Source organism: Panicum virgatum, chromosome 2N, assembly GCF_016808335.1.
Source record: "Panicum virgatum strain AP13 chromosome 2N, P.virgatum_v5, whole genome shotgun sequence".
NCBI lineage: Eukaryota > Viridiplantae > Streptophyta > Magnoliopsida > Poales > Poaceae > Panicum > Panicum virgatum.
In genome coordinates, this window is record NC_053146.1 from 41,689,898 (window position 1) to 41,706,861 (window position 16,964).

Here is a 16,964-nt window from a genome sequence, read left to right on the forward strand (position 1 = left end):
TAGTGTCTTGTGGGTTGCAGGTTGGTTTAGCAAGAGTCCAGGGGCCTCTGTGGAATACTGTCTTTATTAGGCTAGTCTATTGGAGGGAAGTACAATATAGAAACGAGATCTTATAGCTAAATAGATAGCTAAAATGAAATTTGGCTAATGTGATTTGGAGATGCTCTAACCTCCTATTTTCTTGGGGTTTTTTTCTTTTTTCTAGGGAATGAAGGTTGGTTCATCTGTTCTTCATGCGGTTTGCCGAACACATTGCAAGATCTGTTCTTGGCCAGTGCGACTGGCTTATGATCTTGGAGTTCTTTGATGCCGGTGAGGATGATGATTGAGAGGAATTAATTTGATGCCTTCATTTCTTCTGGTAAATGCCTCGCCGTGGCTAATGATACATGTGGTGATGGCAACTGGCAGCATGCCATCAGAAGACATGATGCCGGATCACCGATTCTTCTTCTCTTCTCTTGCGCTCGGTGAGGACCATGCTGATAACATGTTGAAAGTTAAAACTAGAGAGTAAAGAGTGAATGTAATGAACAAATTGCAGGGATTTGTGGAGTATGTGGTCTACCCTTTTTTTTGATGGCTACAGGAAAAAATATATTAAAAATAAAGGAAAGTTACAAACGTTTGTTGTACAAAAGAAAAGGAAAAAAAGGAGAGAAAAGAAAAGACAAAGAAGGAAAAAAATACAAAGCAGAGCAGAGAAATGCAAGGTTCAAAGTTCACTGAAATGACAGCTATAAATTAAGATTAAGAAGCCAGGTTTCATGTCAGAAGCCTTTTGCTCTCCAGTTCTCCAAAAGACCCTTGAAAATTCCACTCCAAAGTTTCTTTTGCAGTTTTGGATTGTGGGGTCTATATTATTAAAAAGCCAATTATTTCTTGCAGTCTAGACTGTCCATGAGAGGATGATGATGATTTCCATAGCAAAGGCTTGGGGTAATTGACTTCTGATTTGCTCTAAGGACTGCAGAGGCGAGGCAGAGAGATCAAAATTGACCCCAATGAAGTTCCAACATCTTCTCGCAAAGTTACAGTGGAGAAAGAGATGAGTGGCAATTTGTTCAACTTGTAAAATGCAGAGTTCACAAGCAACAGATTCAATTTCCATATTTCTCCTTTGAAGAAGATTTCTGGTGCTTAGTGACGGGGGTGTAAACCCGGGGCCCCTGACGGGCCTGACTTGTATGGAGGAAAGCCCAACAAGCTCCCTGGGCTGGGCGCGACGTGGCCTGCCAGCCTGCCTGGGCGGTTGCCTTCGTTCCTAAGCCAACGAAGCCGGGAGCCCGACCCCCCGGGACACGTGGCGACTCCCTGACCTGGCGCCCCGGGTCAGAGCCATGCCGGGCGACCCGGGCTGTGCGCTCCAAGGATGCCGCTCCCCCTGACAGGCGTGCCGGTCAAGACAGACTCCCGTACTGGCTCCATGACACCAGCTCTCCTTATCTTGCGGCATAGACATAGGCTACAGGGCTTCCTGAGAGAGGGACAACGCCGCCCGCGCGGGCCCCGCGACACTACGGGAGAGGGCATCAACGGACGTCCCCTCCCGCGCCGTAACGATGGTTGCCTCTGCGCACCACTCCATTGCGCCAGCGGGTGTGACCGGACACCCCCTGTCTGACCTCGGTAAGGCGCCCCTCTCCAGGCGTGCTGTCCTATGGGCAGGGGCTACGCAAGAGAGACACAAGGTAGCCCAGCAGATAAGGGACGTAGACCCAGGCATATAAGACTGGAGATGATCCCCGAGCGCCCATCCGAGTGACCAGGCCGCCCCGACTGGCCAAGGATGGGACAGCGCCTAGACAACCCATTGCCCAAGAAAACCAACCAGGATCAAGCCACCCCACTCCTGACTGACCGAGTGGGCCCCGACGACTGACAAGGACGAAGGACACCCCGACGGTGCCAAGACATAGCGCTAGATACATGTAAAGGGGGGGGGGGCTCACCTTGGACTATAAAAAGGAAAAGCCCCCAGCGTAGGAAAGGGTTGGACTCCTAGAGGTTCGACACTGCTTGACCAGCTTGTAAGCTCCCCTCTGAACTTTGAGCACCCGGGCTCGAGAGCAATAGGGCAAGAACACCACCCCCCCATATTGGACGTAGGGCACATTCAGCCTGAACCAGTCTAAATCCTTGAGTCTTTGCGTGCTAGACCATATCCGATCAAGCGCACAACAAACGAGCAATTGAGTAGTTTAGTAGTTGCCCATTTCCCGCAGCGATAGTTTGGCGCCGTCCGTGGGGAGCGCTTTGTGCGTTCACTGCTTCGGCGTTCGGATGGTTTCGATCACCCCATTCGCTGCTCCGGCGGCGAGCCGCAGCGAGACGATCCGCTTCGGCTCCCTGGAGTTCCCCGCGGTCCCTCGCGACGGATCGTGGGCGCCTTCACCATTCCCGCCTTCTCAGACCTTCCGGTTCGGAAGTCTGGAGTTCGTCACCAACCAGCTCAGTGCACTGCGCCTCCACGAGGAGGAAGCCGCCCCGGCGGCCGTAGAGGAGCCCGCTCCTCCTCCCAAGCCTCACAAACTGAAGCGTCAGCGATCAGTTCGCTGGCGCATCAGGAGGCGTAGGCCATCACAGCCAACCCGTGTGGTGCTCCGCCGCATCGCGCTCATGATGGCCTCCAACCCCACAGTCAAGGACGTCAACTTGGTCCTCTTCTCTCTGGCCAACGTCTCTCGGTAGCTCGTGGGCGAACTTCCGCTCCCGACACCCCGCTCGTTCTTAGAGCGGCTCCGGTTCGGCCTACGCAACTCCGCGAGCGTCTATGCTCGGGAGCTGAACAAGGCCGCCCAAGGGCGCCAGCCCGCATCGCAGTTCGTGGGCATGACAGAGAGCTACCCCGACTCTGTCCACGACCTCCTGTGCTACGAGGATCCCCTGAGTGATTCCTCCAGCACGGGAGCTACCCCGACTCTGTCCACAACCACCTGGAAGGAACATCCGCGCCGCCGCGGGTGTGCGCCATGGCTGACAACGACCCGCCACCGGAGGTGGTGCCGTCCCAGCAGATGCACACCCCGCCGGACCACCACGAGCAAGCGCTCGCAATGCATGCACAGGCCCATATCGAGGATATCCGCCGTCGCCAACAGACGCCCCCGCCCGTGGAGCAGCTTCCGCGGGCTCCCTCCGGGTTAAAGGGGGTAAACCACACGGGCTCCGCACGTCAGCGCGCGCGCGGAGTCAACCGCAACATCATCAACGACACCCGCATGCAACTCCCGCAAGAGTTCCGAGCAGGCCAGAACATCGCGGCAGCTGCGATCCTCCTGCAGACACTGCCAGAGCCGGAGGAACCGGCCCAAAGGAACCTTCATCGCCAGGTGAGAAACCTAGTGGAACTCGCCGCCGTCCAGCAAGCGGAGAGCTCCTCGCTGCACCGCCAACAGGTCACTGCCTCGTGTCCCGCTGGCGGCGCGAGCCACCATGGGCGGGAACCATCCGAGGTACAGCACCCCCACCGGCGCAGCAGGCCAACGTGGACGGCGCGCCAGCCCCAGCGGAGGCATCCGCTCCTCCTCCGCCGAGGCCACCGATTCATGACCGTGTCAGTCCCAACTACGACGCGTGCAGTGTGATCCAAGGCCGGCAGCAGGCGAGGCACTCGCCGACATCGACCGCACAGCCGGTCGAGCAGAGGACGCGCGGGCATACGCACCAAACCCGGAGCGCTCACCGCTCTGGCGATGGGGACACCCCTGTGACCCTGACGTGGATCGCGACCGGAGTCCGAGCCCGGACCCCACCAGATCAAACGCCTTTTCCAAGCCGATTGGTGCGGCGCCTTTCCCCCAGCGTTTTCGGCTGCCGGCAAACATCGTGAAATATACTGGGGATACGAACCCGGCGTGTGGCTGGAGGACTATCGGCTTGCATGCCGGGTCGGAGGAGCAAACGACGACTATTTTATCATCCAGTATCTCCCAATATGCTTGGGAGAGAACGTCCGTGCCTAGCTGGAGTTCTTGCCCGCCGACTCCATCGGTAGCTGGGAAGACCTCCGGAAGGTGTTCATCGGCAACTTTCAAGGCACGTATGTGCGCCCTGGCAATTCTTGGGATCTCAAGAACTGCCAGCAGGAGCCCGGCGAGTCCTTACGCGACTACATCCGGTGCTTCTCCAAGCAATGCAACTCACTCCCAGGTGTCGTCGACGCCGACGTCATCAGCACATTCCTCAGCGGGACGCACTGCAAGACCCTGGTCCACAAACTGGGGTGCCAGAAGCCGCGCACCATGCACGAGCTCCTGGATATCGCCACCAGCCACGCCTCCGGCGAGGAGACGGTTGGGGCCGTCCTCGAGCGCGACCAGCATGCGGCGAAGGCGAAGCGACATGACCGCGACAGGCCTTCCTCAAGCCGCGAGGATAGGAAGAACAAGAAGAATCGCCGACCTTCCACTGCCGCCGAGGTCGCGGCGACCGAGCGCCAAGATAAGCGCCCTCCCAGAAACGACTACTTCAACCAGCTCCAGGAGAAGCCATGCACCAGCCATGGCTATCCGGTGAACCACAAGTTCAAGGATTGTGATATGATGAAGCGCCTCCTCCGCAGGACAGCCAAGACCGACGGCGACGGCCGTGACAAGCAGTCCGACGCTGACCAGGACAAGGAGAAGCCGGCAGAAGGAGTGTTCCCGGACGTGAACCGGTGCTTGGTCATCATCGGCGGCTTGGAGGACGAATGCTCCCGGCGACAGCAGAAGGTGCGACTTCGCGAGGTATGTGCTGCCGCGAGTTCTATTCCCAGAAAGTTGAAGTGGGCGTCCACGCCCATCATTTTCGATCAGGATGACCATCCGGCCAGCATCCCTCAACTTGGGAGCTACCTTCTCGTCGTCGACCCCGTCTTCAGCAACATACGTCTGTCCAAGGTGCTGATGGACGGGGGCAGCAGCCTCAGCATCCTCTACATCGACACATTGGAAGCCATGGAGATCCCACGAGCTTGCCTGCGGGCCTCTCTCTTTCCCTTCTACGGCATCTTGCCGGGCATGAAGGCGTACCCGGTCGGCAGCATCGACTTGCCGGTCACGTTCGGCAACCGAGCCAACTTCCGCACCGAGACCCTCACGTTCGAGGTGGTGGACTGGAAGGGGGCGAACCACGCCATTCTCGGGCGCCTATGCTAAGTTCATGGCAGTGCCCAACTACACCTACCTCAAGCTCAAGTTGCCAGGCCCGAACAGGGTCATCACAGTGAGCGGCTCCTTCGAGCAGGCCTACGTCAGTAGCCGCGAGTACTTTGACCTCGCTACCACTGCAGTGAACTCGACTGAGCTCGGCCAGCTTCGCGCCACCACTCCCGAGTGCCGCCCTGACCCTGGCAAACCTAGCCAGGCACCGGCCTTCGTCTCAACCGATGAGATCAAGTCGGTCGTAGTCGATGACGCCAATCCGACCAAGATAGTGCGGGTTGGCTCCCCGCTGTTGGCCAAATAGGAACACACGCTCATCGACTTCCTCTGCGCCAACAAGGACACTTTTGCCTGGAAGCCGTCCGACATGCCGGGCATCCCATGGGAGGTCGCCGAGCACGAGCTCTGCATTTTGCTAGGATCCAAGCCCGTCCAGCAACGCCTGCGCTGCTTCGACGATGAGAGGCGTAGAGCCATAGGAGAAGAAATTGCTAAGCTGTTAGCCACTGGCTTCATAAAAGAAGTTTACCACTCCGATTGGCTCTCTAACCCAGTCCTTGTAAAGAAGAAAACTGGTCAATGGAGGATGTGTGTCGATTACACTAGCCTGAACAAGGCTTGCCCCAAAGACCCTTTTCCTTTGCCTAGAATAGATCAGATAATCGACTCCACCTCTGGATGCGAGATCTTATCCTTTCTAGATGCTTACTCGGGCTATCACCAGATAGCGATGAAGGAATCCGATCAGCTCGCGACATCCTTCATCATGCCGTTCGGCTCATACTACTATGTGTCGATGCCGTTCGGTCTCAAGAACGCAGGGGCAACATACCAGCGATGCATGCAAGCCTGCTTCTCCGACCAGATTGACCCACCGATCGACCCCGACTGGCCAGACCCGCCTCGGGCGACGGTCAGGGTCTACGTTGACGACATCGTCGTCAAAATGCCGCGCGTGGACGACCTAGTCGCCACCTTGAGCGCCACATTCACAAATCTCAAGAGGTTCAACATCAAATTGAACCCTAAGAAATGCACGTTTGGTGTGCCTAAGGGCAAACTTCTCGGGTACATGGTGTCCAAGCGTGGCATTGAAGCCAACCGCGACAAGATCACGGCTATCACCAACATGGGACCCATCCGCGACATCAAGGGCATCCAGAGGTTAACCAAGTGCCTAGCAGTGCTCAGTCGGTTCTTCGCCCGTCTGGGAGAGCGAGGCCTGCCGCTGTACAAGCTCCTCAAGTAATCCGACACCTTTATCTGGACGGAGGAGGCACAAGCGGCCCTCGACCGCCTCAAGACCCTCTTATCCTCTCCACCGGTGCTCGTGGCACCAGATCCCTGTGAACCCCTTTTGCTTTACTTGGCAGCCACTAACCATGTAGTCAGCGCCGCTCTGGTAGTTGAAAGGGAAGAATAGGGACACGCCCTCATGGTCCAACGTCCCGTGTACTTTGTAAGCGAAGTACTGAATGACACCAAGTCGCGATACCCGCAAACACAGAAACTTCTTTACGCCGTCATCATGGCGGCCAAGAAGCTACAACACTACTTCACCAAGCACGAGGTGTCGGTCATCACCTCGTTCCCACTCGGTGAAGTTGTTCGCAACCGCGACGCCGTGGGGTGGATTTCTAAATGGGCAGTTGAGCTGATGGGCTATGATGTCAAGTTCGTGCCGCGCACGGCGATAAAGTCTCAGGCTCTGGCCGACTTCTTCGCCGAGTGGACGGAAGTTCAAGCTCTGACCCCAGAAATCTCTCATGAGTACTGGACCCTCTACTTCGACGGGTCGGTCATGGGACCCGGCGCGGGGTCCAGGGTCGTCCTGGTCTACCCAGAGGGAGGCAAGTTCCAGTACGCAGTCCGCCTCCACTTTCCCGCATCTAACAACGTCGTCGAGTATGAGGCGCTCATCAGCGGCCTCCGCATAGCCATCGACATCGGGGAAACCCGCCTGTATGTCTACGGCGACTCCAAGCTGGTAATCGACCAGGTCATGAAGAACTCCAACTACGAGAGCCCTCTCATGGATGCATATTGCCAGGAAGTCTGTAAGCTAGAAGGGTGATTCTGGGGTATGGAGCTACACCACATCCCATGGAAGCAAAACCCCGATGCGGATGCTCTCGCAAATATGGCCGCCGAGTGCAAGCCGGCGCCCAGTGGCGGTTTCGTCAACAACCTGAACACGCCATCAGCGAGAGAGAAGCAGCTGGCCGCAGACAGGACAAAAACAGAGGAAACAGATCGTGCAGGAAAAATAGAGCACGCTCCCTCCGACCCAGCCCCCGACCAGATACCCAGGGGCCCACTCTGCTTAGCTATGGGCCAACCCGATCCAGACCAGGCAGACAGCACAGATTAAAGAGCTGATCTACTGGCTTATCTCCTACACGAAGTCGTCCCAGAGGAATGCAACACAGCCCGCCGGGTAGCCCGACGAGCCAAAACCTTCGCCGTAATCGATGGCGAGCTCTACAAATGCAACCCCTCCAAAACTGGCATTCTGATGAAGTGCATCCCCATTGCCCAGGGCAAGGAGCTTCTTCTCGAGATACACGACGGGATTTGCGGACACCATGCTGTGCCATGTTCCCTGGTCGGAAAAGTTTTTTGACAAGGATTTTACTAGCCAACAGCACTGCGCAACGCGGAAAAAATTGTTCGTGCATGCAAAGGCTGCCAATTCTACGCAAAACAAACCCACCTGCCAGCCCAAGCCCTTCAGACCATTCCCATAACATGGCCATTCGCCGTGTGGGGTCTAGACATGGTCGGGCCACTCAAGAAAGCACCAGGAGGGTTCACCCACCTACTTGTCGCAGTTGACAGGTTCACTAAATGGATAGAGGCCAAGCCGATCACCACAATCGACTCCAAGGAGGCCGTCAAGTTCTTCCTAGACATCATTTATAGATTCGGCGTGCCCAACTCGATCATCACTGACAACGGAACCAACTTCACAGGACACTACTTCCAAGAGTTCGCGGAAGGATACGGAATCCGGATCGACTGGGCATCGGTCAAACACCCACGCACAAACGGGCAAGTTGAGAGAGCCAACGGCCTAATCCTCCAAGGGCTCAAACCACAAATTTTTGACATGCTCAAAAAATTCGCGGGGTGCTGGGTGGAGGAGCTGCCGGCAATGCTCTAGAGCTTGTGAACCACTCCTAACCGGTCAACAGGGCTAACGCCTTTCTTCCTAATGTACGGTTCAGAGGCCATGCTCCCTTCCGACCTAGACTACTGTGCCCCGAGAGTCAAAGCGTTTGACCCAGAAACGGCAGCCAAAGCCCAGAGGGACGCCATGGAAGTCTTAGAGGAAGCAAGGCTGGCAACGCTACACCGATCGACCCGTTACCAACAAACCTTACGCAGGTACCATGAGAGGCGCACGCAGGAGAGGACGCTGCAGGTCGAAGATCTAGTTTCGCGACTAGTCATGTCGACGAAGGACAAGCACAAGCTCTCGCCGCCATGGGAAGGACCCTACAGCATCGCAGACGTGATACGGCCAGGCACCTACAAGCTATGGAGGAAAGCCCAACAAGCTCCCTGGGCCGGGCACGACGTGGCCTGCCAGCCCGCCTGGGCGGTTGCCTTCGTTCCTAAGCCAACGAAGCCGGGAGCCCAACCCCCCGGGACACGTGGCGACTCCCCGACCTGGTGCCCTGAGTCAGAGCCATGTCGGGCGACCCGGGCCGTGCGCTCCAAGGATGCCGCTCCCCCTGACAGCCGTGCCAGTCAAGACAAACTCCCGTTCAGGCTCCACGACACCAGCTCTCCTTATCTTGCGGTGTAGACATAGGCTACAGGGTTTCCTGAGAGAGGGACAGCGCCGCCCGCACGGGGCCGGTGATACTACGGGAGAGGGCGTCAACGGACGTCCCCTCCCGCGCTGTAATGATGGTTGCCTCTGCGCACCACTCCATTGAGCCAGCGGGTGTGACTGGACACCCCCTGTCTGACCTCGGTAAGGCGCCCCTCTCCGGGCGTGCTGTCCTACAGGCAGGGGCTACGCAAGAGAGAAACAAGGTAGCCCTACAGATAAGGGTTGTAGACCCGGGCAGATAAGACTGGAGATGATCCCCAAGTACCCATCCGAGTGACTAGGCCGTCCAGACTGGCCAAGGATGGGACAGCGCCTGGACAACCCATTGCCCAAGAAAACCAACAAGGATCAAGCCACCCCACTCCCGACTGACCGAGTGGGCCCCGACGACTGACAAGGGTGAAGTACACCCCGTCGGTTGTTGGGTATTTTAACGATGCGAAATAAATCCGCAAGCGCACGGATACCGTCGTAGCTTTCACCCGTGAGTATTCAAGGGTATCGTATCCACAGAGAACGTGTGTGCACTAACTCCTAACTTAGTCAGTCCAAGGACACACCAGGATAAGTGGCGAGGATGGAGAGGATTCCCGCGGTAGCACTAAAGATGAGTTAAAGTTCGATCTCTCGGGCAGAAAACTCACTTCGGGCACCGGTTACCCCTGAAATGGTCAGGAGACTCCGGCCAACAGCTCTACGCTATATCTGAACGTGGAGGACTACGAAGGACCGACAAGGCTGTCACCACCTGCGGCCTATCTCACAGACCGTGGGATATAAGGCAAAAGAATGTAACCCTTAGCCCAGACACCACGTCTGTGCTACTGATTACTACTGCAGTCTAACTACATCTGTTAACCCATAGCAAACTACAACGCTCTATATAAATACAAAAGGACGAACCCGCAAGTAAGAGAACTGATCTCATTCAAGTAAAAGTACTATGCAATACAAGAATCATAAATACTAACTTAATCATACCAAAGAAAGCTAGCATCCGTAGAGGTATAAGACCGGAGAAGACCGCTGACAGTCCCGGCGCTTACCCGAACTACTCCTCACTCTCCTCCAACTCTAAGCACTAGCCTAGGCAGGACCTCGCCTTAGCATTAGAGCACTACATCTTCAAGTGAAGGAGGAAGAGGACTTGGTGGTGTGTAGAGCACTTGGTGGTGTGTATGAGAGGGGGTGAGTGAGGCCCCTTATATAGCTTGTGGAGGTCGGTTCCCGCCAAGATTAATATGGAAACATCAGCCACCGACTTCTGGAGGATCAGAGTGATTTTCCCGCCAAAGTGCACCTGGACGGGAGCTAGGGCAGGTTCGGCCGACCCCCCTTTGGTGCCCCTGGCCACCGCCTTTCTTCAAGTGTCTGCCTGGTGGGTCCTGATGTTGATACATCGGTGCCGGGGTCCAGTTGGTCGGTTTGGTCTGTCAGGTGGGCCTCTTTTGCATGTGTTACGCAGGATGCGATCTTCTGTGGTTTCATCTGCGTATTCTTCGTGTTTTCATCTTATTTCTGACTTGTGTCCCTGCAATCAATAATTCACCAACACTCGTGGAATTCGTTAGTAATAACTCCTACCACTACTGTTGATGTTCATTTTTCATGTCTTTATCCAGAACTTGACGGCATATATTTTGGACTTAACAGCCGTCAACAACACCCCCACACTTAGCCCTTTGCTCGTCCTCGAGTAAAGATTGAAGGACTAAGGTGGATGCATCTCCCTTGATAAAACCTGCATATAAGTTATTCCAAGTTCCTTCCAATTCTTGTGAAACTTTTTGAGTGGCTACCATGCTTTCTTGGGTAATTGAAGAATGAAACAATAAAGACTTCGGGTTCCTAACTCTTCCTACTTAGAAACTTGGGTTTAAAATTTTGAAACAAAAGAATAGTCTTGTTCTTCAAATTATTCTCTCAAATCACTCTTTGTATTTTAGATCCTCACCAAGGCAAGTTGCTGCCATCTTTTTCTCCTATAATCTAATCAGGCTTATGTGGAGCTCAGGGTAGGAGTAAAAGAGGCATGTATGCTTTGCTTATGTTGCTAAGTCAAAGACTAGATCCAAGCAGAAACGAGTCATACAATCTGATCAAGATGTGCAAGTGTGTGGATTTTTTTTGCAGAGGGTGGATGAACTCCTTTGCATGATCCATCTCTCTTCTTTATTTTCCTTGGATGTGGACTATCTTTCTTTTTTTTTCTTTTGACATGCCTTCTGGGCATGTGATTCAGTATGCATCTTTTTTTTCTTTTTCTTTGACATGCCTTTTGGGCATGTGGCATACCTTCTTTGGGTATGCATCTTTTATCAATTTTTCTTATTTTCATAGTCCACATCCTCGATTGTCACTTTAGAGAGAAAGAGTCATGGCATGTCATGAAGTTTTATTTTATGGGTGGATGACAATGTTTGCTATCTTTCAGTGTAGAAGTATAGCATGTGAGTGGACGTGATCTTGATCATGAGAGTATGACAAGTCTCTAACAAGGGTAAAAGAATTTGACAAAACTCAAAGCAAAGTCAAACTGCATATGAAGGTTTGAGCATGAAAATCTAACTTTGGCTTTGGTAGGAGTTTTCATTAATTTGAGGAGACAAGCTATTGATGATTTTTTTTTTGAAAAGAAATTCCAAGTACTTTGCAAGGAAGAGCATGGTTCCATTCATCTAATCATATCACATTATTCAATCACTTAGAGAGCATGGGGTCCCTATGAAAATAATTGTTCACAAGAACTAGAAAGAATACAAGGAATAAAGAGTATGCAAGTTTATTCATGAAAGCACATGGAGTGCATAAGGTGGGTTGGCAAGGTTCTTTGAGTTTAGTTTTTGTGATCAACAATGAAATTCATTTAAACTCAAGCACTTAGAGAGTAAGAGGAGTGTGTTTGCACAAACCTTCGTTTGAAGAGGAAGAAGATGGAATTGAGGGAAATCAGAGTTGGTTTGGTTGAACCAGAGGTTCGGCCATCCTTTCCTGGTTCCATCTGTCTTGTTCTTCAGCGTGTTGGGCCGTCGATGTTGTGCAACATATTGGGGGAGAGATCTCAAGTGAGCTTCTAGTTGGTGATTTTTAGAGATCTCCCCCACACTTATTTTTGTACCCGTCTTTATTCAAAACAAGAAAAACAAAGGTGGAAACAAAAAAAGGACTCTGTCGGTTTTGAACACCGGGGAGTCTAAACTTAATTCAATCAAATTATAGTTTTATTTGGAGCACTAATTTGTTTTTATTTATTTATTTGTTATTTGTTTTTTGTTTTTTACATGGCAAGCTGGTATGAAGGGTAACTTAGCAGGCGGAAGCATGAGACAAGATGCACAAGGTGTGTGGGATACTTACCTGAACGAACTTACCGAGCTTTAAACAAAAATGCAATGGTTAGGCTTCATATGGAGTCCTCGTTGCGGTGGAGTCGTTGCGCCTTCTCGTCCTTGCGCCTCATGTCGGCGCGGACCTCGTTGCGGTGGAGTCGTTGCGCCTTCTCCTCGTCGATCTCGTTCTCATGTGTGTCGGAGTCATCGAAGACGACGAAGATCTGGCCATGTTCCATCGCCAAAGAGCGGTTGGGTGGGAGGGTGAACGAGGTGTGTTGGAAGCCAAGTTCCTCTCCCAAAGCCGGGTCATATCGGATCTGACCTTGGGTAGCCTAGTCAGAGAGCCGCACTCGAATATGATCCAAGTATGTTGTAGCAGCACTGCGGAGTCCGAAGGGGACCCGATCCGGGTCATTGTGGTGTCAAAGTGCATCCTCGCCGAGCCTGACGCATCGGCGATGGATCTACCGACTCAATATATTTGAGAGATAAGATCGTCAGCAGATCTGATAGGACGACGGGTCGTCCTGGAAGGAGTAAGCGTCGTGTAGTCCGCCTCGGGTTCGGGAACTCGAGGCGTGGCAGATCTCGGAGTGGCCAGATTGGATCTGGTCCTGGTTGAGACACTGCCAAGTTCTCGGAGAACACGGTCAGGGTCGTCTCGGTGGTGAAGTGCGAGTTCGCCGAGTCGGATGCACTCAGCGATGGATCTGCCAACACGATCTATCTGGAGGATCAGATCATTAGCAGATTCGGCAGGGCGACGGGTCACCTTAGTTGGCGTGGCCGCCACATCGGAGTTCTCAGATTTGGGAATACAAGAAGTGGCGGGTGCTTGGGGGGTTAGATCGGATCTAACCCCAGCAAAGACGTTGCCTCCAGTGGTGGGAGAGCCGGAAGCGGGGTACCTGGGTACCGTGACCTCCTGGAAGCTCCCAAAGGCGAAGGAGAAGCTGACTGTCGCCTCCATCTGGGCGGTGACGCTGGTAGAGAAGACGACGCTGGTGGTGGCTGCCATTGAACTCGACGTATGAGCCCTGAGTCACCTACCTGGCGTGCCAACTATCGGATTGTTATTCCGGCCAGTCCACCAGGGGTGTACCTAGCGGTAGAGTTTCAGGATGGGGATCTCAGGACCAAGAGCTCGATGGTAACACAAAGACGCAGGGACTTAGACATGTTCGGGCCGCAATGAGCGTAATACCCTACGTCCTATGTTCGGGGTTGTATTAGGGTTTGTGGAATGTTGCGAAAAGGAGAGTTTCTCTATGGGTCAGCCTACATCTCCCTTATATAGACCAGGAGACGTAGGGGTACAAGGAATGATATGCTCGGGTTGTTTTACAAAGAAGGAGGTCGGTTAAGATCCCTAGATATCCGGGCCTCTAGTTGGAGCCTCTCATCCTAATCCACTGGGGATCCCATCTGCGCACAGTCGAGTCCTGCACGACGAGTAGTCGTAGCCGAGTCACCGAGCAGAGTAGTCTCCCGGATTCGGGGACCCCACTCGGCAGGGAGGTACATAGATCTACCTCCGTCAAGCCCCCGAGCGCCGGAGGGCCGAGTTGAACCTCATCGCGCTTGAACGAAGTCCTTCGGTGCTCATTAAGAATGTCCGTCATTGTTGCAGATCCAGAACGGGATGCTCCCCTGGGCGCACCCGTTGGGTGTAGCCCCCGAGCCTCGGAAGGTTTCGGAGAAGCTTTTCGAGGGTCAAAGAAATGATCTTTAAACCTTGTCTGTCCGAATGCTTGAGTGTCTAGCCTATGTTCTTGTTACACTGATCCCCTGAAGGTATCAGCCTTTAGGCACCTTGAGATTGCCACGGTGGCTGAACTCGACTCAGTTTCCCCGACCCTAAAGCCCTGGGTTAAGTCATTGAGACTTTCTGAGTAGTTCAAACATCCGGGCCCTGAGGCCTTAGCCGAGTCACGGAGACTCACCGAGTCGTAGGTAGCGCCCAGCCCCCGAGCAGGGTCACTGGCGGGGTCACGGAGACACGCCGAGTAGTCATGGCGTCCGAGCCCTGAGGCTCTGGCTGGGTCACGCAGACACACCGGGTCGTAGATGGCTCCCAGCCCCCGAGCAGGGTTGCTGCCGGAGTCACGGAGACGCGCCGGGTCACCACGGCACCCGGGCCCTAAGGCCCTGGCTGGGTCATGGAGACACGTCGGGTCGTAGATGGTGCCCAGCCCCCGAGCAGGGTTGCTAGCGGAGTCATGGAGATGTGTCGAGTAGTCACGGCGTCCGGGCCCTAAGGCCCTGGCTGGGTCACGGAGACACGCCGGCTCGTACATGGCGCCCAGCCCCCGAGAAGAGTTGCTGGCGGAGTCACGGAGACGCGCCGAGTAATTTCCAGGAATATTCGGAGCATATTCGCATTAAGGTGAAAATCCAACCGTTATTCTCTGCGCGGATCTGTCGCGACTGACAAGGGAGCGGGGTCATCAGAGGCAACGGTAAAAAAGGAAGTTACCATTTATCCCTTCTCATCCGCCGTGAGATCGCTGGCCTGATCTGATCCGGCTGTTGATTTCGGATCTGCCCATTGTGGGGCCTTCAATATTTAAACGGGGGAGGCGGCGCGGAGCGGCCACCCTGTTCCTGAGCGCTCCAGAGCTTTCTGCCGCCTTAGCTAACTCGGCAAGTTTCCAGAGCTCTCAGCCTTTGTCTTCCTTGCGATTTCCTCACCTCGCCTGAGTTTCGCCGCCATCACCATGGCTGCCTCGCCCGCCGCGTCTGCATCTTCGACTTCAGGGAGCTCGGGAGAGGCCCTGCCGCCGTCATCATCCTGGCAGAGGTGCTCGCTCTAGGAGAGCGACATCCAGGACATGGTGGAGTGCAGCATCCTCCCGGAGAAGTAGATCTCCGAGTGGTGGTGCTGCTACGGAGAGGAATTCCCGTTGGAGGACACGAACCAGGCAGTCGTGTTCAAGTCCTTTTACGAGAAGGGCTTCGCACTGCCCGCGGGGCCCTTTTTCCGCGGGCTTCTTCATTTCTACGGGCTAGAGGTAACTCATCTCAAGCCCAACTCCATTGCTCAGATCGCCATCTTCATACACCTCTGCGAGGGGTACTTGGGGATCGCCCCCCCACTTCAATCTGTGGCGGGCTTTGTACCGCCTTAAGGGGCACCCGTCCAACATTCGCCGAAACATTGTGGGCGGGGCTGCCTTCTCACTATGCCAGGGGAGCGTCTACCCCGACTTCGAGCTAAGCGACACCAACAAGGGGTGGGCGCAGGAATGGTTCGTAGTGGCGATCCCGGCGCGCACCAATGCACGCCGGAGTACAAGGCGTGCTGGGAGGAACCGCCGACCACCGAGGAGATGGTGCAGGTGGGGCGCTTCCTCAAGGAGATCGCTGACTTGTTGGCGCAAGGTCTGACGGGGGCCGCAGTGGCCATCTCCTTCTGCAGGCGGCTCACGCAGCCGATCTTGGAGAGGGTCCACCCGACCTTCGAGTACTGGGGTCATCGGGACCCAACCCGGGAGCAGTATCGCAAGGTCCCCCGGGAAGAGATCGCGAACCGGGTCACCCGCATCATGGCGGGGCAGATCCGAGACAAGGGCTGCCCGAAAGCCCACTGCCTAAAGCGGCCGACCGACGCTGTAAGTCTTCTTGAATCTTCCGAGTTGTTCTTTGCATTCCATGTTGTTTCCTCTGTTTTTGCTCTATTTTTTCGAGCGTACCCGTTGGGTTGTGACACAACTCAGATCTTCTGCAGGCTAAGGTCTTGGAGTACTGGTCCCCCACTCCTCTGCCTGAGGGGGACCCTGGGAAGTATGCCGCCACCCCCGCCGAGCTGCGCTAGCTGGCGGAGGAGGAGGCCGAGTTCTCCTCTGACTCCTCCGTGGGGAGTGAGCCAGAGGTGGAGATCACTGGAGCCTCGGGGCCACCGCCATCGGCCGCCCTGAGGAGGAAGACGTGTCGTGCCGTCAAGAAGATCTAGCTGTTGAAGGTTGGGTTGGCGGTGGTGCAACAGACGCTGAGAAGCTCGACCCAGAAGGGAGCGAGCAAAGTCCGGGGGACATCAGCGCCCCCGGCCACTGCTGGAGTAGGGTCGGCGTCGGCCGGCCCCCAAGCCGAGAAGGAGGCGGCCCATGTGCTGGGCCAACTGCGCGGGGAGGTAACACCCCCACGCACCAGCTCTGGGACTCTGCCGGCCGCAACGCTGAAGCTGAAGTTCCCGCTGCGTCGCAGCGGTGGGTAAGTTTCCCATGCTTGATCATGTTCTTTCTTATTTTATGTTCCCTGGAGCTATTCTTAGCGCCCTTGTCGTTGGTGTAGGAGGGCGTCGCTTAGCAGTGCCAAGAGGAAGGCGGAGTAGTCGTCCAACGAGGGTGGCTTCAGTGATGCCGCGAAGCTGGCCTCGCCGCGGGCGGGTCCGGCGAAGAGCCACGCCCGCCGCAAGGAGGAGGAGAAGAAGGAGGAAGAGGTGGCCAGCAATAGGGTCTCCCCCCTCCCCGCAATGTGGAGATACAGGATCCGCCCCGCGATGAAGGGGCGGCGGACATTGAGGTTAGGTCCCTCGAGGTCCCGCCCATCGAGGTGGTCAGGACCACGGAGGTCCCAGCCATCGAGGTAGAGAGGACTCGGGCCGAGCCCACCGAGGGGGTCAGGCCCCCGCAGGCGAAGGAGGAG

The 16,964-nt window shown here is 55.1% G+C and overlaps 1 protein-coding gene across 1 annotated transcript; it reads left to right on the top strand.

Moving 5' to 3' along the window:
• Window positions 1-7,923: 7,923 nt before the first annotated feature.
• Window positions 7,924-8,310, top strand: LOC120662638 (uncharacterized protein K02A2.6-like). Its single transcript, XM_039941744.1, has one exon. The coding sequence runs from the start codon at window positions 7,924-7,926 to the stop codon at window positions 8,308-8,310; it is 387 nt and encodes a 128-aa protein (XP_039797678.1).
• The last annotated feature ends 8,654 nt before the right edge of the window (window positions 8,311-16,964 follow it).